The 24,283-nt window shown below is 52.8% G+C and overlaps 2 protein-coding genes across 6 annotated transcripts in view; one reads left to right on the top strand and one right to left on the bottom strand.

The window, feature by feature from the left end:
- Window positions 1-7,527: 7,527 nt before the first annotated feature.
- Window positions 7,528-16,712, top strand: CKM (creatine kinase, M-type). The gene is made up of 8 exons (XM_057710987.1): window positions 7,528-7,672; window positions 9,752-9,962; window positions 10,894-11,048; window positions 11,534-11,666; window positions 13,823-13,994; window positions 14,935-15,058; window positions 15,472-15,661; window positions 16,185-16,712. Exons 2-8 carry the CDS (start codon window positions 9,770-9,772, stop codon window positions 16,361-16,363), a joined length of 1,146 nt encoding a protein of 381 aa, XP_057566970.1. The 5' UTR covers window positions 7,528-7,672; window positions 9,752-9,769; the 3' UTR covers window positions 16,364-16,712.
- A 3,294-nt stretch (window positions 16,713-20,006) lies between these two features.
- Window positions 20,007-24,283, bottom strand: part of MARK4 (microtubule affinity regulating kinase 4) — a 30,174-nt gene continuing 25,897 nt past the window's right edge. For 2 of the 5 annotated variants that reach the window (XM_057710983.1, XM_057710985.1), the window contains 3 exons: window positions 23,689-23,967; window positions 22,420-22,464; window positions 20,007-21,018 (listed from right to left, as the gene is read on the bottom strand). In XM_057710983.1, coding sequence (XP_057566966.1) covers window positions 20,682-21,018; window positions 22,420-22,464; window positions 23,689-23,967 — 661 coding nt within the window. In that variant the 3' untranslated portion in view covers window positions 20,007-20,681. Of the gene's footprint in view, window positions 21,019-22,419; window positions 22,465-23,452; window positions 23,533-23,688; window positions 23,968-24,283 lie in introns of those variants that run through there. The other 3 variants (XM_057710984.1, XR_009049634.1, XR_009049635.1) reach the window with 3 other exon arrangements.

The raw sequence follows: 24,283 nt of genomic DNA, 5'->3' as shown, positions 1-24,283 counted from the left end.
AGCCCGTGTGCCGCAACTACTGAGCCCTCGCACCACAACAAGAGAGAAGCCCGTGAGCCACAGCAGAGGATCCCGCATGCCGCAACTAAGACCCAACACAGCCCAAAATAAAATAAAATAAACATAAAAAAATAAAATCCTATGAAAACACCAATAGTTGAGGAAATAATGAAGGTGACTCTCTCCCTTCCTGTTAGTCACACGTTTCACGTGACGAGGGAAGCCTTCCGCATTGAGGGTGTCATCACCCCAGAAGATCCTTGTCTTTCATTGCTGCCTTACAACACACACAGGTAGTTCATCTGGGGTAAATGGATTTACCCAGCTGTGTTTTAAAACTGGACGATGCTGCTGATCATTCTTTCTGAGAACATTTGGGAAATTAAAATGTACTGAATCTTCCTATTTGTCTTTGAGTTAAAAATGTGAGAGGATTATGAATTGTACATGGCAGTTGGCTTGATAGCATCTGACTTACAGATGTAAAAAGAGTTGAACTCTTAATTACGTATCATAGAGAAGATAAATGTATTGATGACTTCTTTTTATCACTTAGGTTGGTTTTGAGTTTTAAATTCATGCGTTCATATAAAATTTAATTCACTATCAGAGCCCAAAACTGGCTTTTTGAATCTAGCCCTCCTGTGTAAAATCGATTGTCCTATACCAAAGTGTTTTCACTATGATCTTGCAAAATCCAACACTTGTAATGGTGAGAATTGGAAATAAAGTATAAGCATGTTTTCCTGAAAAAAAAAAAATAAAGAGGAGGAAACTGAATCTCTCCTCAGAGAGGAGAAATCCCTCACCCGAGACCACAGTCAGCAAGAGTCAACATTTGAACTTGATTCTAGCTGGGGGACCGCAGCTCTATTTCAGTCAAAGCATAACCAGTTCCCTGCTCTGCCTTCTCTGTTGGACTCGATTTTTTTAGCATTTCCAGCTTTTTCCTCCACTTTGCAAGAACCCTGTGGCAATTATTCCTAATGGTTCATGAAAAGATCAAGGACTGGGCTTCCTAGGTGGCGCAGTGGTTAAGAATCTGCCTGCCAATGCAGGGGACACAGGTTCGATCCCTGCTCCAGGAAGATCCCACATGCCACGGAGCAACTAAGCCCGTGTGCCAAAAAAACAAAAAAAAAACAAAAAGATCAAGGACTAACCAAACTCAGATGTCTTCAGCTGCCATGTTTTGATTTATTGGCAATAGGGTGAGTAATGCTTTCTTGAATATTTCCTGGCTAGGCTACTTTACTAGGTGAAAAATGGCCAAGACCATTATTAATTAAATAAAAATGCAGCAACCAAATGTGAAGATCTCAAACTCTTTCCTTTTGAAGTATCTTTTAAGAAACACTGGATGGGATGGATTGGGAGTTTGGAATTAGCAGATGCAAACTATTATATATAGAATGGATAAACAACAAGGTCCTACTGTAGAGCACAGGAAACTATATTCAATACCCTGTGACAAACCATAATGGAAAAGAATATGAAAAAGAATGTGTGTGTATATATATGTATACACATAACTGAATCACTGTGCTGTACAGCAGAAATTAACACAACATTGTGAATCAACTATACTTCAATAAAATAAACTAGAAAACAAAATAGAAGAGACACTGGGTAGAAGAGAAATTTGTCATACCTTATAGCTTACGAATGTATTTTTCAACATCCATATGCAACTAACTCCTGGTTTCATTTTCTCTCAAACAATCCTTTGAACTTGTCTTCTTTCTAAAATCATCCCAAATAACCTCATACTAACTAGTGAAAGAAGGAAAAAGAGAAGGCAGCACTCAACAAAATCCCCACCCTATCACTTAAGGCCTCAGTTTGCCATGTCAGGGAAATCGGTGAATGGGATGGGGGCTTTTCTGTTTTCGCCTCTTGGCCATAGGTTTTAAAAAGCCTCCTCCCTTTTTAATTTAAGAAGTAAAGTGCTGTCAGAAAGGATGTTCACAGAGAACAAAAGACTACAGAGTGAAAAGTAGGTCTTTGTCTCTCCTTGATCCCCAGACACTCTTCCCTGAAGCAGACATGATTACCAGTTTCTAATACTCATCCTGAGATATTCCAGGGATATGAACTGTGTGTGGACGTCTGAGTGTGAGTGACCATTTAAGAAAAACACAAACAGGCTTCCTAGGTGGCGCGGTGGTTAAGAATCCGCCTGCTAATGCAGGGGACATGGGTTCGAGCCCTGCTCTGAGAAGATCCCACATGTCCTGGAGCAACTAAGCCCGTGAGCCACAACTCTTGAGTCCGTGTGCCACAACTATTGTAGCCCACGTGCCTAGATCCCGTGCTTCACAACAAGAGAAGCCACTATAATGAGGAGCCTGCGCACCACAATGAAGAGTAGCCCCCGTTCTCAGCAACTAGAGAAAGCCTGTGTGCAGCAACAAAGATCCAGTACAGCCAATAAATAAAATAAATTTATAAAATAAGCATCATTACTCTAATTCAGTTGTTATATGTTAAAAAGAAAAAAGAAAAGAAAGAAAAACACAAATGACAGACTGCCCTGGTGGTCCAGTGATTAAGACTGCATGCTCCCAATGCAGGGGGCGCGTGTTCCATCCCTGGTCAGGGAACTAGATCCCACATGTATGCCGCAACTAAAAGATCCCCTGTGCCGCTACTAAAACCTGGTGCAGCCAAAATAAATAATTACTTAAAAAAGAGAGAGAGAAAACACAAATGAGAAAAACCTTACACATGAAGGTAGACTGAATGATGGCCTTGACTTTGAGTGTGGTCACGTGACTTGCTTACGCCAGTAGCAGAGGAGCACAAGGGCCGGTCGTGTCAGTTCTGAGCTTAGACCTAAGGGGCTTTGAACATTTCCTTTTGTGTCCAGGCACAGGCATGAAAAAAGCTTCCCCCTGCATGGCAGCTCCCCTCTGGCCCACACACCACAATGTCTCCACAGTGTCAAAAGATAAACTGAGGTATATTAAAATTTTATTGAGTTTATTTGAGGAAAAATCGATTCGAATCAGGCAGCATCCAATCTAGCAGACAGAAAGGAGCTTCAAGGAACTAAACAAAATGTAAGACTTTTATAGGCGGAAGGGAGCGGGAACAAGAAATTCGTACCAGGCTAAAAAGCAGGCTGGTTATTGCAAGGTCACTTTCCTTTAAGGACTGCAGGGGTCTATCAGGCAGATTACCTAACTAGTGCTGATCCCAGTGGCTGGTTTAAGATTCCATCTCCAGGAGAGCCGAGACTTGTCATTAAGTCTTGATTTGCCAACATGGGGCTTAGCATTTTGAGGCTGTTGTTTTTCTTCTTATTTATAAATTTATTTATTTATTTTTGGCAGCGTTGGGTCTTTATTGCTGCTCCTGGGCTTCCTATAGTTGCCGCTAGCAGGGGCTACTGTTCATTGCAGTGCACGGGCTTCTCATTGCGGTGGCTTCTCTTGTTGCAGAACTCGGACTCCAGGCGCGGGGGCTTCAGTAGCTGTGGTGCACACGCTTAGTTGCTCCATGCGTGTAGGATCTTCCCGGACCAGGGATCAAACCTGTGTCCCCTGCGTTGGCAGGCGGATTCTTAACCACTGCGCCACCAGGGAAGTCCCTGTTGTCTTGTTTTTTAACATAATAGTGTGGAGCAAAGCTTCCCAGTTGCATCCAACCCAAATCAACCAACTCTCAGGCAACCCCACAACTGTTTTAAAGCTCCTGCATTTCCGGGTGGCGGGTTTCACAGCATTTTTGTGAAAATGGATATATATATATTTTTTCCCCACTTAGCAGCATATCTTGGTGCTATGATCTAAATGCTTGTGTTTTCCCAAAAGTCATATGCTGAAATCCTAATCTTCAAAGGTGATGGTATTAATAGGTGGGGCCTTCGGTATTAGTAGGAGGTGATTAGATCATGAGGGTGGAGCCCTCATGAATGGGATTGGTGCTCTTATAAGAGAGATCCTGCAAAGCTCCCTTGTAGCTTCTGCCACCTGAGGATATAAGAAGTCTGTCATCTCTCACCCATTTCCAGCCTCAGCATTCATCTGCTGTAAAAATGAGGCTTCAGGGACTTCCCTGGTGGTCCAGTGGTTCAGAATCTGCCTTCCATTGCAGGACATGTGGGTTCGATCTCTAGTAGCAGAACTAAGATTCCACATGCCACAGGGCAACTAAGCCCGTGCCCGCAGCTACTGAGCCCGAGTGCTCTAGAGCCCACACGCCACAACTAGAGAGCCTGCGTGACGCAACGAAGAGCCTGTGTGCTGCAACTAAGACCTGACACAGCCAAATAAATATTTTTAAAAGTCTAAATTAAGTAAATAAATAAATAAATAAAATGAGGCGCGAAGAGGTGGAATCAGGAGGGAAATGACTACCTGGTCTAGTCTGGTTCTGCTACTTCCCAGCTGTGATTTTGGGAAAGTTACTCAACTTTTCTGTGCTTCGCAGTCCTGATTTGTAAAATTTACATATCTACCTCATAGGACCATTGGAGAATTAAAATTTTAATATACATACAGTGTTTGAATCCTGAAGCCAGACTGCTAGGGTGAAGGGGGCAAGGGGCAGTGGGTACAAATTATCAAGGCCTGAAGACCTGGAAATGGATTCTGGGCTGACAATATAGCCTGACCTTGCTGAGAGGCCTGAAAATTATCTTCACCAAAGCCTCAATCCACTCTCAGCAACCCTGTGCCAGTTTGATTCCCAGCTTTGCTCCTTCCCAGCTGTGTGACCTTGGGCAAGTCACTTAACTTCTCTGAGCCTTATTGTTGGGAATGTTAAATGAGTTAATATATGTAAAGCACTTAGCCTAGTACTTGACATATAGGAGTGCTCGATGAGAGTTAACTGTTTGGGTGGAGACTGTGAAATAGCCACTCAATATCCATGCTAACCTCCTTCTAGCACATCCATTCTTCCACAGGAAGCATTGTTCTGGGGGTAAGATGTGTTCCTGGAGGCCCAGCCTAGAGCCTGCTCCTTCAGTACTTCCAACAATTTTGTAAGCACCTAATATCTGGTAGGAAAGCCCTTTCTGCTTAAGCTGGGTGAAGGGGCTTCCAATTGACTGATAAAGCTACTATTATTTACTTAGTCAACAAATAGTCATTTATCCTGAGGGCACTGGGGAGCCATGGCAGGTTCTCAGCAGGAGAGGTCAGCAGGTAGGGAGTAGGTGAGAGGTAGCAAGACCAGGGGCAGGAGACCAGTGAGGAGGCTAGGGCAGGAGGGAATGTGGAGGTCTTGAGCTAAGGTAGGAGGGATGGACAGGCCTTGGAGACTGATGGGCTCAGGGGCTGGGGAGTGGGGGGAAGATATATGATGGGGATTATAGTGCTCCCCAAGGCCAACTGTTTCTATGAGACTCAAAGAAGATAAGGAGGTAGAGCTTAGGACACAAGGTCCTCCAGAGTGTTTGATTGGCTCAGCTCTAGTCACATGATTGGACCACTGCTGCAAAGGGTTCTGGGAAACTGAGTTTCTGACGTTTTTGGCGTCTCCAAAGGAGGGTGTCAGAGGGTGGGGGATTCCCCAAGTACAGAAAGAGCTTTGGATGCTGTGTGGCCAAAAGGAATGTCAAATGTGCACACAAGGGGTTATTAGGGATCCAGGGGGCTGGGCTGTGCGGGATGCAGCTGGATCCTGTCTCGCCCTTGCTCACAACCCTCAGGGGCTCCCATCCCACTCACCGTGGGATGGAAGCTCCTCCGCAGCTCCTAGGACCATACAGGTCTGTTCCTGTCCCCTCTCCAAACTGGTCTTCTTCCTCCCACTCTCCCCTCTGCCCCATCTGCTCCAGCCCTCCAGCCTCCTCCCTGCCTCTCAGATATGCCAAGCCACTCCCACCTCAGGGCCTTTGCACCTGCTGTCCCCCTTCCAGATCCCCGCATGGCTGGCTCCCTCCGGTCTCTGCTCGAATGTCACCTCCCCAGAGAGGTCTGACCTGTTCTTCTCTGCTGTGCCATCTCATCCCTTACCCTCTGTCACTTTCCTCCAAAGCCCCATTGTCCCCGACAATAGAGCACATATTGACTTGTTCACTCTCACTCAAATGTTACCTCTGTGAGGGCAGGGGTTTTATTTTCTGCTGTGTCCCCAGTAAGTGCTTAATAAATAATTGTTGAAATAATAAAATGCATAACGATTCCAGACCAGTTCCTTTTAGTTCTCTGGGCCTGTTTCACTATGTAGGACAAGTTTGCCACTCTGACCTTACTGGGAAGGGGTAGTGGGTGATCAGGGGCTGGGCACCAAGGAGAAGTTTTCTAAGCAGTCCCCCTCCCACCAGGAACCTAGTGAGGGGCAGAGAGGGTCCCCTTTCCCTAAATCCGTCCCCCCCCCCCCACTGCCTGGGAAGAAGTCGGGGACAGTGGGGAGGAGGGAGGAACCCCAGAGGGAAAGGAACATTCTCTTCTTCCTTTTCGATTCTGGGCGCTCCCTGAACTCCTCCTGCTCCCTGGGCTTGTCCCCGCTTGCCCGATCACTCGTCCTGCAGTCTTGGCGCCTTCCAGGCAGAGGAAGCAGTTTCCTCCGTGCCGTCTCATTTCCGCAGAATCTCCTCCGCAGCCCTTGAGGGTCCCGGTCACGGACGAGGTGCTGAGAGCCCGGATCTGAGCGAGTCCTGCGCTCTGACCCGAGCCGCCGCCCAGCCCCCTTCCCCTGCGGGTGAGGGTGGCTTCCCGGGCTCGCGGCTGCCCTTGTAAGGAGGCGAGGCCTGGGGACACCCGAGATGCCTGGTTATAATTAACCCAGACACGTGGCGACCCCACCCCCTAACACATGCCCCCGCGTCCCCCTCCTCCCCCCCAACCCCAGCGCCTCGGGTCTCCCAGAGGAGACAGGCGAGAGAGCTCTAAAAATAAACTCCTTTCCCAGCAGGCCGTGTCCCTCCCTGTCCCCTCCACAGTGGAAATCTCTCAGTGTCACCGGGCTGGCGGACTGGAGTGGCAAGGGTGACCACTGCCTCCAAGCTGGCTTTGAGTTTAGAACCAGCCCTACTTAGCCCAGCCTCAGTTTCCCTCCCACCGGCTGCCAAGTAGGAAAGTGCATCCAAGCACAGGCTGCTGGGGTCAGGCTGCTGGGGTCAGGTTGCCCCTGTTCCTACCTCGGCTTTGGGGTGACAGCAGGGAAGTCACACAGCCTCTCTGGCTCTCTGTTTCCTCTGCCGGAAAACCAGATACCTGACCTTCAGGGGCCATTGCAAGGTTTCCCCAGCGGGCAGGGCTCAGGACCTGCTGTGTGTTGGGGTCAAGGCCACTGGGACTAGGAGAAGCCGGTGGCCCAGCGGAGGGCCGGGGGAGGGTGGCTTCTACGTGCCTGGGACGTTCCCTGACACTATCCCGTGGCCCCGGCGGGGGGCCAGCTGTCCCCGCCAGCCCAACTCAGCACTTGGTCAGGGGACCAGCTTGGTGGGTGGGGGGAGGGGTCTGAGCCCAGACCCTGGGGCGGCCCATACAAGGCCATGAGGCTGGGCGCGAGGCATGCCTGGGTTCAGGGTGGGCACGATGCCCAGGCAGTGAGGTGAGAGGCTTAGCTGCCCTCCAGCCCGTTTCCAGGGGGGAGCCCCTCCCAGCCAATAGCACAGCCCAGGCCCCCCCTATATAAGGCCAGGGCTGCAGGCCCTTCCTTCGGGTCAGTGTCGCCTCCGGGATTCAGACAGCCCCTTCCAGCACAGCCCAGCCAGGTACTGCCTGGGATGGGAATCGGGGTGGGGTCCAGGGTGGGGTCCCCCATGGGAATCAGAGGCCGAGCTGGCTCTGGAAGGGGCCTTACGTGCCTGCCCCCACATCCTCCTGAACACAGGTGGGTCAGGCGAGCTGGACCTTGTGTGAGCGAGTCCTCTCCACGTGTGAGCCCCTGACTCCCGGCTGTCACTTGTGATCTCTGGGGCACAGGGTCCTGGGGAGGGATCCCAGAATGGGAAGGAGTCTTGCCAGCTGCCAGCTGTCACCCCCTGCAAGGGGCTGCAGGCCAGGCCTTTGTCCATGTTGGTTTGTCACCAGAGCTGGGCGCCATCCGCCGTGGGAGGTGTCTGTGTGTCACCTGTCAGGGTTTCCGTGAGAGTGGGTGCTGCGGGGTCTTTGCGTTGCTGACCTTGTAGGTCCCTGTTGTGTCCCACAGGGTGACCTTGTGTCTGTCTAACTTTCCGTGGCTTCTGCATGAGTACCTGTGGCCTGGGTGTGTCCCTGAGCTTGGAGGTGTGCACGTGTGGGTCTGTTTCCGGTGTGATCTGGGGGTCCATGCTGATGTGTGTGTGGCAGGGCTCTGGGGCTGTGTCTGCTGGTGTCTCTTGGGCTCACCTTGCTTCCATGCCCTCTCCTGGCCTTTCCCTAACAGGCATGGGGGTGGGGACACCCTCTGAGGGGGGCTTTCTGGGCTGAAAGCCCTTGAGCCTCAACGCCTGAATGCATGTCCTCCCGGCCACCCTGGCCCACCTGTCTCTGGCCTGCTGACTTGGTGCAAGGCGAGCCCCTGGAATGTGGGCGTGGGGGTGGGGTGGCAGCTGGGGGTGGGGAAGGAGGAGCCTGCCAGACTCTAAAAATAAATCCCCAACCCTGGACATCTACTCCAAAGGCTTTTGTGGGTTTCCATCCCCCTTGGCCTGATGCCTCGGCCTTCAGCCCTCCCTGGTCCCCATCTCCTTCCCTCTATCCTACCCGCTTCCCATTCCTGGAGCTGAGAATGAGTGTCCCATCCCTACCACCACCAATGAAGGGTCCCTCCTCCTTCTAGATCTTGTGAGTAAAAGTAATAATAACAATAATAGCAGCCATTCCTCTAGGTTTCAGGCCCCAACTCCACACCAGGACCCGTGCTCAACCGGCCACATGCTTGAGCTCAAAGAATCCTCCTGGCAACCCCATGGGGAACGTCCAGTTCACAGAAGACAAAGGCTCAGAGAGGCTGAGCAATGGCCCTGGGGTCACACAGCCTGGAAATGGCATAGATGGGATTTGAACCCAGCTCTTTTGACCTCAGAGTCTGAGCTGGTCTCCTCAACTGCACCCTGCAGGAGAGGTGTCAGCAAACAGAGGTGGGGCCGGGCACCCACCCATCCCTCCCACCCTGCCCCTCATCTCTCGACTGAACACCCAAGAACCTTTATGGAGAGAATGTCCCTTCTCTGCTCGCACACTTATTCCCAGCAACACCCTCCGTCTTCTCATCAGCTCCTCACAGTTTAAAATAAGAACAACAACAATAATAGCTGAGCAAAATAAAGATTATTGTGTGCCAGGCACTATTCCAAGTGCTTTACATAATTAAGTCATTTCATCCTTCCAACACCTCCATGAGGTGAATGCTATTACACCTGCATTTTACAGGTGAGTACTTTGAGCACAGAGAGCTTAAGCAACTGGCCCAAGGTCACACAGCTCGCTGTAAGAGGCAGAGCTGGGATTCAAAGCCAGGCTGTCTGATTCTAGAACCTATATTCTTACCCATGCCCCAATTACTACTCCGGCTTGAGGGGCACCCCCTCTCCATTTTCCAGCTGGAAAAACTGAGTCTCTAGCAAGGTTACTAGTCTAGGGTCACCTGCCAGGATGCAGCAGAGCTAAGACCCTAACACAAGACACAAGACTCTTGATACATCCTGTTGAGATGCAGGGGTACAGATAGGGGATCCCTCCAGCTCCAAGTCACACAGCACAGGAGTCAGGACTGGACCTCAGGTCTATTGACCCCAGAGCCTGGCTGTGTTCTGTTGTTGGTCTCTGCTGGATGTGAGCTAACCCTCCCCTCCATCCCTGCCCACCAGGCCCCCCACACTGCCACCATGCCGTTCGGTAACACCCACAACAAGTACAAGCTGAACTACAAGTCTGAGGAGGAATACCCAGACCTCACCAAGCACAACAACCACATGGCCAAGGCGCTGACCCCTGAGATCTACAAGAAGCTGCGTGACAAGGAGACGCCGTCTGGTTTCACTCTGGACGATGTCATCCAGACAGGTGTGGACAACCCAGGTAAGCCTCCTTGGTAGAGCATCACAGGGACCAGGAGGCTGGGAGGACTCTGGAGGCTGCCTGCCAGGCCTCGATCCCACCTCCCTGAGCCTCAGTTTTCCTATCTGTAAACTGGGGACCATACTCATGGGGATGTTGTGAGAAACAGATAGGTTGAGACTGGTGAAGGGCTTGGGACAGAGTTTGGCACGTGGTAAACCACTGGCTAAATATGCATGAGTATAATGTGAGACTCCCCTGAGGAGGCTGCTGCATCTCCCAGGCCTCAGTTTCCTCCCCTGCACAACAGGCACCTGTGTTGGGAAAACGTAGGCATCCGTGCACATGGAGTGGTGCCTGGCATAAAGTGAGCGCTCAGACTCTGACAAGGGGTGTTATGAGCACTGAGCTTCCTTCTCCAAGGACACCCTGCCAGGGCGAGTGGAACTGGGCAGGAGACCAGCCTTTAGCCTTACCCTCCAACTTATGGTGTGATTGAGGGGAGAGGCCCTTTCTCTCCAGCCCTCTGTTTCCCCACTAGGGAAATAAGAGGGTCTTTCAAGTCTCTTATGATCTGTAGGGGCTGAGCGTCTAAGGCTCTGAAATTTTTTAGGGGAAGATTCCATGATTTGGGGACTCGGATGTGGTATTTTTAGTAACGGGTTCCCCCAGACTCTCCTTTCTCCTTTGTCCTGCCCTCAGCCTTCCTCCCACTCTCACCCTTCCTCCCACCCTCACAGGTGCCACCTTGACCTCTCCCAGCCTCCCCTCCCCATTCCTACCAAGGCTTAGCCTTCCCAGTGCTGACCCAGAGGCGTTGCGTGAACGCCCTTGCACGCACGCGCACGCACACACACGGGTATGCACCCACAGTCTACACTGGACCCAGGAGCCCGGGGCTTCCTTGCTGGGGACAAGCACCTCTGACCTCCCCCCGACCCCCCCCCCCCAGGTCACCCCTTCATCATGACCGTGGGCTGTGTGGCCGGTGACGAGGAGTCTTACGTGGTTTTCAAGGACCTCTTCGACCCCATCATCCACGACCGGCACGGGGGCTACAAACCCACTGACAAGCACAAGACCGATCTCAACCATGAGAACCTCAAGGTCGGCTGCCCCCAGGGGAGGGGAGGGGTGCGAGAGAGAGGGTAGAGGGAGGAGGAAGGGAGGAGGCCAAGGGAGGAGGCAGGAGGAGACACCCAGAGAGAGAGGGAGACGAACAGAGATGGAGAGAAACACAGAGGGAGATGGGAAGGGAGAGGGACAGAGAGAGACACAAAGTCAGGCAAGGAGACGGGGGTGGGGGGGGCGGGGGCGGAAGTGGGGAGAGGGAGAGAGAGGGAGAGAGAAAGGCAGGTACAAAACAGACACGTAGAAGAGGGAGAAACAGAGGCACAGAGATGGAGGGAGAGAGAAAGATGCAGAGAGATGGGAGGTGGGGGTGTGGAAGGCCAGGGAAGAAGGAGGAGCCAAAGGAAGCCGCAGAGAGCCCAAGAGAGCTGGGAGGGTCTGCAGGGAGACCTGATCTTGCTGGGGAGGGGGCTGGGCACACAGGGTGGTCTGCCAAGCCCTGACCCCCGCGCATTCCCTAGGGTGGTGACGACCTGGACCCCCACTACGTGCTCAGCAGCCGTGTACGCACGGGCCGCAGCATCAAGGGCTACACGCTGCCCCCCCACTGCTCCCGCGGTGAGCGCCGGGCCGTGGAGAAACTCTCCGTGGAAGGTGAGAGTCCCCACCCCGCACACTGCCGGGGTCCCCCAGCTCTGGCTCTGCTCCTCCATGGGCAGGTCTCTGGACCCCGCTGGGACTCCATTTTCTAAAACCCTGAAAGAACTTGATAAATCAAGAGTACTTGATGAGTGACAGCTGGCAGCAGTACCCCTGGTGGGAGCCTGGGGGTGCTGTCAAGACTTGACACCCAATTTTGCCAGGGTCCTGACTTTCATCCATCTATTCATCCATCCACCCATCCATTAAGCAAACATGTACGGTTGTCCTGGCCCTGTGTGGGGAACTGGGGCTCCCGTGATGAATAAGATGGACAAGGTCACTGCTCTCACGGAGCTGTCAGCCTGGTGGGGAGATAAGAGGAAACACAGAAACCAACAAAAGAACAAGATAATTCCAAAATGCCATGAAGCCAAGAAACAAGGGTTGTGGCCCAGAATGACTGGCGGGAGCTATGTTAGAAAGGAGTTGAGACCTGATTGACAAGAAGGAGCCAATCTGGGGAAGAATTTCAGGCAGGTAGAATAGCAAGTGCAAAGGCCCTGGGGTGGGAAGGTGTGTTGGCGGCATAGCAAGGAGACCAGTGTGGCTGGAGCCGAGTGGCTGATGGGGAGAGGGGAGGAGATGTGGTCAGAGGGGTGTGGGTGGCCAGGTCATGCAGAGCCTTGTGGGTTGTTGGGAGGACTTTGGCTTTGACCCTATGGGAGGAGGAAACCATGGGATGGTGGTGAGCAGAGGAGGGACAGGTTCAGACTAATATGGATCCTTCTGGCTGCTGTGCAAGGAACAGACTGTGGGCAAAGGTAGGAGAGAGAGACTGAGAGGGGGCAACTGCAGTGGTCCAGGCCGGGGGGGGCGGGCAGGGGGAGGGTGAGAGGTTGCAGTGGGATGGGGAGAAAGATTGGGTATGTTTCGGAGGTAGGAGCATCAGGGCTGGCAGGCAGTGTTGTTCTGCTAAATGTTTAAAAAATGGCTCTCAAAAAAAAAAAAAAAAAGCCCTGACTTGCAGCCAGCAGCTGCCAATTTCTCTGGTGTAAATTTTCCTAGCGTGGATATTTTAAGCTATCCATGTGACATCATACAGAGATGGGCAATGGGAAGAAATGTGCAGTAGCACATCATTATGTAGTATTTCCACCATACAGATACAATAGGTGAAAATAACTTTAAGAACACAGAAAATAGTAAGTGTAGTAAAATAATTAGAAAGTGGTAATTCTGAGTATTTACTACTTTCGATTGAAATACAACTTATTTAATTGTAAGTTTTTATAATTTATTTTATTTATTTATTTATTTATTTGCTGCTTTGGGTCTTCATTGCTGCATACGGGCTTTCTCTAGTTACTGTGAGCTGGGGCTACTCTTCATTGTGGTGCATGGGCTCCTCATTGTAGTGGCTTCTCTTGTTGCAGAGCACACGCTCTAAGCATGTGGGCTTCAATAATTGTGGCACACAGCCTCAGTAGTTGTGGCGCACAAGCTTAGTTGCTCTGCGGCACGTGGAACCCTCCTGGAGCTGGGCTTGAACCCGTGTCCGCTGCATTGGCAGGCAGATTCTGAACCACTGTGCCATCAGGGAAGTCCTATAATTTATTTTGAATGATAGAATATATATATATACAGTATATGATAGAGAACATATTATGTGGTATATTATACAAATGGTGTATAAAATATATACAAAAATATGTATCATATATATTTATTATATGCACAATACATATTTGTTATGTATTATGAATATATAGGAATATATACAAATACTATATATACTATATTATAATAATGTTTACTGATGGCTCCCAGATTCCTGAGACTTTGACTCTCTGTCCTGCCAGCCAGCAGGAGCGGGCACCAGGACACTATTGCTCGCAGGTGGATTGCACGTGAGGGTGGGGGGTGGGAAGAGGAGAACCCATGCTTTTTGTCTTGAGCACACAGTGTGGGTGGTCCCAGGGCCTGGGCAGACAGGGGAGGACCACGTTTTGGGGAGGGGTCATGAATTTGGGTTTAGGCACAGTGCCTTTACGACCTCCACGGGGCCAAGGCTCAGGCCCGTTAGGGGTAGCGGTGTGGGGTCCCCAGGGCCTCTGCAGCCCACCGGAGGTGGGGCAGGCTGCTGACCACTCTTTCCTGCGGCCCCTCAGCCCTCAACAGCCTGACGGGAGAGTTCAAGGGGAAATACTATCCTCTGAAGAGCATGACAGAGAAGGAACAGCAGCAGCTCATCGACGACCACTTCCTGTTCGACAAGCCCGTGTCCCCGCTGCTGCTGGCTTCAGGCATGGCCCGAGACTGGCCCGATGCCCGTGGCATCTGGTGAGGCACCCCCCACCCTGGCCCTATGTCCCATCTCCCCCGCCTCCTCCAGCCTTGCCATGACCCTCCTCCAAAGTCAAGACTATAACAGTAATTATCCAGAATGATCTTGCCCTCCGCCTCTGCCTACCCTGTGGTCTGCATGTCGCATTTTGGGAAACTTGAAACTGAGACTTGAACCAGACTCCCTGGGTTCACATCCCAATGCAGCCACTTCCTAGCTTTGTGACCTTGGGCACATGATTTAACATTTCTCTGCCCCAGTTTCCCCATCTATAACATGCAGGTCACGCTAATTCATAGTTTTTGGAGTTCTTGTGAGGATTAAATGAGTTCATTTATGTAAAGTATTGGGAAAAGTGCCTGGAATATAGTAAGTGCTCACATTGGCCATTAGTATGATTTTTATTACCAGCTATTGTTGTTTGCTCAGCTTCGCATGAATCTTTGAATCCCTCATTCTGATAGTCAAAGATTTTAAAAGGTTTTGAGGACCTAGGTTTCAAACGCTTTGGAGAGTGTAGGTTGTAAGATTTCAGTGCCTTTAGATTCCACTAATTTCCTGTTCTATGATTCAATGGTTTCAAACATTTCCAGATCCTGAAGTTTTACGGTTCTGACTTTCTGAGATGTCACAATGTGATGAGAAGATTTATTAATTCTGATTCCTGGCTTCCGTTTTTCAAAGATTCTGAGATTCTAAGAGTCTATAAAGTCGCTCAAAGAATTAAGACCCTAAAAGTCGCTGATCCCAGGATTCGCGATTTCACAGGTCCTGTGACATTAGAGTCTATAGGTTTTAGCTTCTGAGACTTTAAGATGCTCCCACCCCACGCCCTTCAGGTTCGCTGACCCTCGCGGTGGGCATGTGTTTGCAAGAGGGAGGGGAATGAGGTTCCGGAGTTACTGATTTCTCGGCCTTTTGCTGCGCCCGACCTAGGCACAATGACAACAAGACCTTCCTGGTGTGGGTGAATGAGGAGGACCACCTCCGAGTCATCTCCATGGAGAAGGGGGGCAATATGAAGGAGGTTTTCCGCCGCTTCTGCGTGGGGCTGCAGAAGGTGGGCGCCTGCCCCTCAGCCTGACTCCACACGACTGGCCAGCTGCTTTCCGAAGCCCCGCCTCCCGGAACTCGGCTCCTCCCTATACCCAAGCCACGCCCCTTAGCACCGCGCCACTCGCTATCCGAGGCCCCCGCCCCCTGGAAGTTGGCCACACCCTATGCCCAAGCCCCGCCCCTAAGAACCCTCTTTCACTGCCTCCTCAAGCCCAGCCCCCTTGAATCCTGCCACCACCCGTGCCGTCGGGCCCCTCCCGTCAGAATCTCGTGCCTCCCGGTTTTCGAGACCCGCCCCCTCAGAATCCTGCCCCCACCAACATTCTCACACCTTGTCCTTCCGAACCCCGTCCGGATTGCGGGTGTACTTGGGGGCACCAGCCGGCGCTGATGCCTGGTCCTCTCCCCCTACCTCAGATTGAGGAGATCTTCAAGAAAGCCGGCCACCCCTTCATGTGGAACGAGCACCTGGGCTACGTGCTCACCTGCCCATCTAACCTGGGCACCGGGCTGCGTGGAGGCGTGCATGTGAAGCTGGCGCACCTGAGCAAGCATCCCAAGTTCGAGGAGATCCTCACTCGCCTGCGCCTGCAGAAGCGGGGCACAGGTGCGGCCCACATCCCCTCCTGCGGCTGCCAGGGCTGGCCCTTTGCGGCGGCTGAAGGGGAGGTGGGGCATCCCCACGAGTTGTGGGGGTCGGCAAGGGCTGCCCCTCTCTGAGCTTCAGTTTCTTCCTCTGCAAATAGGCATTAGCACGCCTTGTCTCAGAGGAGTCAATACACCATCATGGTTATATAATTAATATTCACTGTGTATGTCCCCGGCTGCCTAGGGGCCTCACTCTCCCATCTGCAAAGGGGAGGATGGTCAGGATTCGACCCCTGGCAGCCCAGCTCCAGAGCTCAACGCTGCTACCCACCGTGTTGGATGGTTGAGGGATGACGTACCTACCTAAAGCCAGAGATGTGGGCCCGTGAATAGACAGACGCTTAGGAAACTGCGTACATAACCGTTACACAGCAGGCACTCACTCAGAACGTGCGGCTGTCGCAGTTGGCGCGGGGACCGCGTCCCGGGCCCCGCTCCTGCATCTCTGCTCGCTTCTTAGCCCCTGCCTCCTACTCCCGCAGGTGGCGTGGACACGGCTGCCGTGGGCTCAGTGTTCGACGTGTCCAACGCCGATAGGCTGGGCTCGTCGGAGGTAGAACAGGTGCAGCTCGTGGTGGATGGTGTGAAACTCATGGTGGAGATGGAGAAGAAGCTGGAAAAGGGCCAGTCCATCGACGACATGATCCCTGCCCAGAAGTAGGCGCACTGCCCGCCAGCCGCCGACTGCTGGAGCCCAGGCCAAAGGGAGGAGCCGGCCCACCGGAGGCCCGCCCAGTCATCCTTTGCCCCGCCCCTTTCTCCCGAAGTCCCAGCTGTAAAGTTTTGGTCAACCCGAGCTCTATCCACCCTTCTTCGAGAACCAGTTCCAACCAGAGTTCCAACCAATGGGCTGCATTCTCTGGGTTCTGGCCAATGGAAAACCTCCCTCACGCTCTCCTTTTCCCTGAGCTCCGCCCACCATCAGGAGCTCTGGCTGATGGAGAGCACTAGCTCACCTGGAGCTCATGCTTTTTCTCCACTCAAAGCAACAAATAAAAGCAATGGTGGCCTCAGCGTTGTGCGCGATAGTTATTGAGGGAGGAGGAGGAGGAGGAAAGACTTTTGCAATCGGCTACTATGTGACCTCGAAGTGGTTCGCCGTCTCTAGGCATGTCCTAGGGCTAGGCATGTTTTATTCCATCTCTAAAATGAGGCAAATTTAGCGCACAGAGTCTTATCCAAATATTACAAGGCTCTATGGGGTATCTGAGCCCTAGAGAGGTGTGGTCCAATGTCACACAGCCAAGCTTGGGCCCTTCCCAACCGTGGCTCCCAATCACTCATGCTCAGATCTCTCCACAGGGAGAAACGGAGGCCAAACAAAATGTCTAAGACTTGAATTTGGCCTCTGTTTTTAGACCTCCCGTGCATCTACCTATCTACTTCATTAAGCTTTTCACTGGCCTCCTTCTGTGCGGTCTGACTTCATCCCTCTACTGCTGCTACCAGTCTTGTCAACTTCCCTTACTTTGCTCAAGAACCTGCTATGGCTCCCAACCCCTCCTAGAACGCTCTCCTATTATATGCGATTCTTCAAGGTCAAACAAATGTGTGCCATTTGCTGAAGGCTCCTCTTTCCAGTTCTTTTCCCATGATTCCTCTATATACTCTTTTGTTCCTCACACCCTGCAATTCCCCCCTTAATGTCTGCCCAAGCTGTTTGCTCCTCCAGACTGGGGCTTGCTCAGAGCATCCCTGTGAAGTTCTTAACAGGCCCTTTGGAGAGCTTGGTCCCAGGAAAGAGCAGGAAGGGGTCTTGGGGGGCAGGTGTGGGAGAAGCAGGTAATAGAAGTTAAGAAACATCTGAACATGTATTGGGTGTTGGCCACGTAAATCACTTCTACTTAACCCAAAAGGCTGAGGTCTCCAATAGCAGTGGCATAGTGGGTGGGCCCCCAAAGAGACAAAGGTTTCAGAAGAAAATGTGAAGCAGAGTTAAGAAGACAGAGCCCCAGGGGCCTGGAGGAGGCACTTTTTCAAACCTTAAGTCACACAAGTAAAGGGCCCTTAGAGATCAAGAAACTTCTCCATTTCCCAGTGGGGAAATCGAGGCCCAGGGATGTCCCCAAGAGTTCCCAGAGAGATTATGGAAGCAGAAAGGTTAGAAGTGACTCCAAAGGTCAAGGCACGCAGGGCCTGTTAGACGTTGGGATGTCCTTTACAATACTGTCCCCAACTGAAGATCCCATCACTAACCCCAGCTCCACCCCCAAGGCCACACAGACCACACACACTCCAGCCAGTACCATCTCAGCCAGCCAAATCCGCAGTCCAGGCACCTGTCAGCTACCTTGCCTGTCCCACCCATTTTGCCTCATAAACCTTAAGTCCACGCCTTCTCTCCTCACCTTTGTCCTGTCCCGACCTCCTCCCCACTCTTCTGACCTGTCTTCTTCCCTCCCTTTACAGCACAAACCTGACCCTGCCTCTCCCTTACTCACAGCCTTACCAGGGCTCCCCAGTAACCTTGGTACAAAACCCAGGTGCTTCTCCACGACCTTCAAGGCCCCGCAGGCATCTCCAGCCCCATCTCTCACAGTGACTCTATACTTAAGTCATATGCCATTTGCTGAAGGACCTGTACTTGTTCCTGCTTCCTAGCCATCGTACATGCAGTTCCCTCTGCCTAGAACACAGCCTACCCCACCGCCTCCGCCACGTCTGGTTAGCTGCTCATCATTCTCTCAGTCACCATCAAGCTGCTCCTCTTCCAGGAAGCCCTCCCTGGCTAAGGCAGTTTCCCCCTCTGCACTCCTGCAGGCTCTGGACTCCCCCATACCAGCCCTGCCCACTCTGGGATCATCACTGAGGACACAGCTGTCTCCTCCACTGGACTGTGAGTCCCACGAAGGCAGGTCTGGGGCTGTCTTGGTCACCACTGTGTCCCCAGCACAGGACTGGGCACCAAGGAAGACTTCAGGGATTGAGGTTTTGTAACAGGGCTGGTTCCCCCTAAACACACCTCAATTTTCTACCCTCTCAACTTTAAACACCTCTTTTTCAGTAGAGTCCTATTCTGACCTCATTCATGACAGGACTTCAGTCCTGCCCCAGACCCTGTATTTTTCAACACTGGCCACTCTTAATTTTTAGCACCCTTCATTTCTCATTTGACTTTCTTGTCAGCCCCATGAAGAATACAACAGTTGACCCTACTATGCCCTAAATGGGGAACTGAAGCAGTTTGACTAAGCCTCTTCCCTGCATGTAACTCTTCATGCCTCCCAGTGCCCTTGGATGAAAGCCCGGCCCGCTCACTTTGGCTCACAAGGCCCTGGGTGAAGCAGCCCTATCCTCCTGCACTGGACAGCCTTCTACTGCTTAAGTCTATCGTGCTTCCACTTCTCTTCTCCTGCTCCTGACACCGGTTCAGGGATGACCACATGACTTATGCGGGCGAATGAGAGCCGCTCTTGGAACTTTTGCTGGAAGTTGGCAATGAGGAACTTTCTGTTGCAGCAACAGAAGAAGGAGGAAAACTTGGAACTGCTGGCATCATCACTGCCATCACGGAGTGCCTGGTGGATAAAACTACTAGAACGAAACTCACACTGAAAAAAAGCAGAGATGAGCTGGCCTGCTGCTTAGATCCAGCCATACCTGAAGTCAGGCACTCCTGGCCTATGAAATGAGCAAATAACTTTTTGCTTAAGCATAGATGGATTATGAGTCCTAATACAGCATTTCTCTTGCTAATTCTCCACCCACCCCCAATATAGCAGCCACCCCCACAGTTCTCTGAGCTATACCATGCACTCCCATTTCGAGGCTTGTGCCCAGGGGATACCTAATACCTGGTCAACTCCTACTCATCCTTCAAAGCCCAACTCTGGCATCAGTTTCTCTGAAGTGCCTTCCCCAAATCCCCTCACTTTCTCCTCTGGGCCCCCCTCCAAGCAATGGTTTCCTTGTGTCTGTTGGAACCCACATCCCCCACAGACGGGGCCCCGTGTGTCTCCGTGTCCAGCACTGGGCCTGGCATGGAGTAGGCACCGGTCAATGACTGTTTATTGAATAAATGTACTACTGGAGTAAGAAGTGGCTTAGAGTCCAGTATAACACGTGGATGGGTATGTGAGTGGATGAACGGGGGTCCGATATAGGAACTGGGGCCTCGGGGATGAGGCTGAGTCCCGTCCTGCCCTCTTCCACAATCATCCTTGACCCTCACACCCCCACTACTCCCATTCTGCAGATGAGGAAACCAAGGCTCAGAAAGGAGAATCCACTGGCCCAAAGTCACACACCTCCTCTCGTCTCACTTGCAGGTGAGGGCAGGGAAGGAAAACTCCAGGGTCAGCGTGGGGGAGGGGGGACTCTCCTAAGTTTACTGGGCATCAGGCTGCAGGTGAGTGGGCTGACGGGGGCGGTGGGGGGGGGTAATAACTTAAAAACCGGAGGTGAGAGCGGCAGCTCCTCAAGAGATCTCTGCAGAGGGGAGGGTGTGGGGGTATTTACAAGGATTTGTACAAAGTGCCCCGCGCCAGCCTGGGGCAGGAAGGGGGGGATTCGAGCAGGAGGGGAGGGGGAGGGGAAGGAATCTGCCTCTCTGACCCCCACTCTCAGCACGCCCCCCCCCCCCCGCCCCCCAATTCTCCAGTCTTTAGGCTCAGCAACTCTTCTCGCCCCTGCCCAAGGCCTAATTCGTGAGCTGCTGAGGGGAATGGAAGTTTCCTCAGTGTCCCTTTCTGCCCCCCGCCCTGCCCCCAAAGTCTCCTCAGGTGCCCCGCGCCAGGGTGAGGGGGGACCGGACGGGCTGGAGGCTCCAGAAAGGTGCCAGCTCCCCCTGCTAAGCCCCGTCGCTCTTGTCTCCTGCCCAGCGGCCCCGGAGAACAGCAGACGGGACCATCTCTGCCCCCAAATCGATTTCAGGGAAACGGAGGTGATGACAATGGGAGAATCCCCTCCTTGACCCCACTTCCCTCCTGTCGAAGCGAAGGGGGCGAGGAAAAGAGGAGGGGACCCGGGGCCGTGGCGGCTCAGAGCTCGAGGTCGTTGGAGATGCGGGTGACGAGGGTGCGGAAGGCCAGGGCAGTGCCCGCCACGCGGCGGAAGAGAACTCCCCGCAGGCCCGGCCGGGGCAGCTGGCAGACCTCCACTTCGAAGTGGGACAGGGGCTCGGGCCCGCCCGCACCCCCGTGCAGGCAGGCCAGCAGGAACGGCTGGGGCTGGCGGCAGCGGCAGCGGGCGGCCGCGGTGGCCTGGCGCAGAGCTGCCATCAGGGCCTCGGGCGGGCGCGAGCTGGTCAGCTTCACACTCCAGGGGAATCGGAGCAGCCGGGGGGCGGTTTCCGTTTGATCCCAAGGTAGATGGCAACTGAGGTGGGAAGATATTAGGGGTTAAAGATGGCAGAGAAGAGGAAGGTGACCCCCGTTCCCACTTGGCGACCGACTCCTAGATGTCTCCTCAAAACCTCTTTTACCCCAGTGACAGGGTTTCCGCTGTACCTTAGCTGTCCAGCTGGAGACTACATTTCCCAGCCTCCCCTGCGGTCTGGTCTCCAAATTCCCGGAAGTGCGTGGAAGTGATGCGTGCAACTCCACATCGCCTCTTTCAAAGGAAACTGGCATGCCCGCCACTCTCTTGCCCCCACCATCTGTGAGGCTGCAGCGTGAGCTAGCCTCAATTGTGAAGATGACGGGGCTCTGGGGATGGGGATGTAAGAGCCCTGGGTACCTGAATACCTCCTGGAACACAGCGGCCCTGCCAGCCGAGCCTGGACACATGGTTTGTGTGACAGAGAAGTTTCTTCCTGTTTGTATTTTGAGGTCTCTTTGCTATAGCAGCTCAGCTTGCTTCCTAACTGATCTAGCCTTCTTCCCGTAATAACCATTTTCCCTTGAAGGACCAACCCACCTTACTCTAGACCAGGGGTTCTCACCTGGGAACAGTACTGTTCCCCAAGGGATATTAGGAAACGTCTGTGGGCTCTTTGATGGTTAAAATGTCTTGGGATTGGAGCACTGCCAGCATTTATTAGGCTGGGGGTGGGGGTGGTTCAGGAATGATACCTACTCTGCAATGTGTGAGAGGGCCCTGCCTTACAAAGAATACCAAGCATGCTCCCCTTGAGAAGCACTGCGGATCTAGTCTTTCCGGTTTAGGATGTGTGGACGCGCCTCTCAGCGCCAAGGCTGAACACATGACTCATTTCTGGCCAAGGAGAGCATTCAACACCTCTGGTCACTGTGATTGGTTCAAACATGAGCATATGACCAAGTCTGACCAATCAGAGTATTCCACCCTTCTGGTCCCATGCACTGGTTTAGGGATGGACATGTGATCCAGTTCCAGCCAATGAGATTTGGTCCTGGGACTGTTGGAACTGCTGGGGAGGCTCTTTATCGCCAGTGGGGTTTCTAGCTGACCCAGAGCTGCTGGCGTCCTGCTGATTGGAGGAGAGGGGAAAGGAGGTGTGGCGTCAACAGGGGGAGGAGTGGGTTACAGATGGGAGAGGATGAAGTTAAAGCTGGTCAAGGGATGACGCTCAGGGATGGAGGTGGAAATGAGAGGAAATCAGGGGGTGGGGGTGGGCAAGGGAGCCAGCAGAGACCGGAGGGTCATAGGGACATTTCAGGGAGTTGGCCTTAAAGGGTGAGACTCAGGCCTCATCTAAGGGTCTGGTGGGGGCTGAGGAGAGGTGCTTACACTAGTGGGGTCTGAGACAGGCAAAAGGGGAGGGCTGGCGTGGCAGTCACAGGAGGCACATGCACTCACCTTGTGACCTCAGGTCCCCCGATTCTCTCAGGTTCGTCTGTGACCCTAGAGGCGGGGAGGTGGGAAGAGTGTCTAATTTGCACATAGGTGGCCCCCTCCCTCAACCCACTGCCTCCAGGACTCTGGGCACCCCCTGCCTCAGCCCTGATCCCTCCACGCTGGCTGGAGCTGGGCTGGGAGGCAGGATTTGATCTCCCTCTCCATGCCCAGAAGGGGCGCCCATTCTGAAACGGTTAGTGCAGGTTGGAGGAAAGATACTGAAGAATTTGGAAAACAAAAGAGAGAGGAGGGTGGGCACAGACACACGCCTACATATAGAAGGACGGACACACACACACACACACACACACACACACACACACACACACACACACACCTTCCGGCTGTACTCAAATGACACCTCCTTAGTGAGGCCTGCCCCATTTAAAACTGTACCCTCCCTTCCTCACACCCCTGACCCCCCCCTTCCTTGCTTCATTTTTCTCCTTAGTACTTGTCACTACCTTATAATACTATATATATTTCATTTATTTACTGTTTATTGTCTGGGTCCCCTAGTAGAATGTCCTGGACAGGAATTTTATCCCTTTGGTTCCCTTTACTCTGGGCCCACGATGGTACCAGGCACACAATAGACACTCAAAGAATAATAACAATAGCAAACATGTATAAAGTGTTTTCCAAGGCAAGCTTTTAAGCTCAGCCCATGTAGCACCTCACTTAGTGATATACCTTCCTGCACCACCAGCCTCTGAGGAAGGTACTGTTATTACTGTCCCCATTTTAGGGACGAGGAAAGTAAGGCCCAGAGAAGTTGAGTCATTTGCTTAAAAGGTCACTCAGAAGAGCTTGGGTCTGAACCCCAAGAGTCTGGGTCCAGAGGCCAGACTATTGTTTATGAACTGAGTGAGGAGATGACCAACGAAGAGCCCCTGCCCGACTCACAGCGCCCCCTCCCGCCAGGCCCGCACACAGGACAGACATGCGGAGAGGGAGGCAGAGCCAGTGAAAGCAGAGGGTGGAGGGGACTTACTGATCTTGGATCCCTGGGGCAGAGAGGCGCCCGAAACGCAGCGGTTAGAGTTCTGCCGTTTAGAGGGATCGAGGGTAACCCTGTAGTGTGAGGAGGAAGGTGAAGGGTGACGGAAGAAGAGGAGGAGGCAGAGAAGGAGATGTCGGGGTACAGGAGGCAGAGTAGAGCAGAAGACAGGTTAGGTCCCATCAGCCCCCCCATCCCGATCCCCACCCCCCACATCCCGTGGGGCTCACCTTCGGGTCAGTTTGGAGGTCAGCTTGGTGAAGAGGTTGGTGGTGGGGCGGGGCCGCCCAGTGGGCAGGGGCGTGGCCTCATGGGCCAGCGTGGGAGAGGCGGGGGGCCCATTCTGCACGCCCCCACCTCCCCCGCCCCCTGCCCGCCTGTCTCGGACCTGGCCACCGTGGAAGGTGCTGCGGATGGTGGAGCCGCGTGCCAGACGGCCCCGCTCCCCTGATGGGGGAGCCAGGCTGTGACTGGAGGGGGAGGCGGGGGGCACCCGTGGGGTACCCGAGCTGTGGGCAGAGAGGTACAAGTCAGGCTGGGGCCTTGAGGCAGGCCAAGTCCCCAGTCCTCCTGATTCGTCACTGGTCTGTCCTGAGATCATAAACCTCTACCAACCCGGAGCTCACAGACAGGGCTGCTGTGTACAGTTGTGCAGGCTGTGCACTATACAACCCTAGTATTATTTTACTGACTCTTCTCACCTCCTAAGTAATCTTTCCTTCAGAGTATCCTTTCCAAACTGTCCCCTCTCCCAACTCTCCTCACTCCAAACTCAGTAATTGAATAGATTCTGATACATTTTTGGATGAATCCCTTGCTATATGC

The sequence above is a fragment of the Hippopotamus amphibius genome, chromosome 16 (assembly GCF_030028045.1).
Source record: "Hippopotamus amphibius kiboko isolate mHipAmp2 chromosome 16, mHipAmp2.hap2, whole genome shotgun sequence".
In the NCBI taxonomy this organism is placed as follows: domain Eukaryota; kingdom Metazoa; phylum Chordata; class Mammalia; order Artiodactyla; family Hippopotamidae; genus Hippopotamus; species Hippopotamus amphibius.
This window is presented reverse-complemented; position numbering and strand designations above follow the sequence as displayed.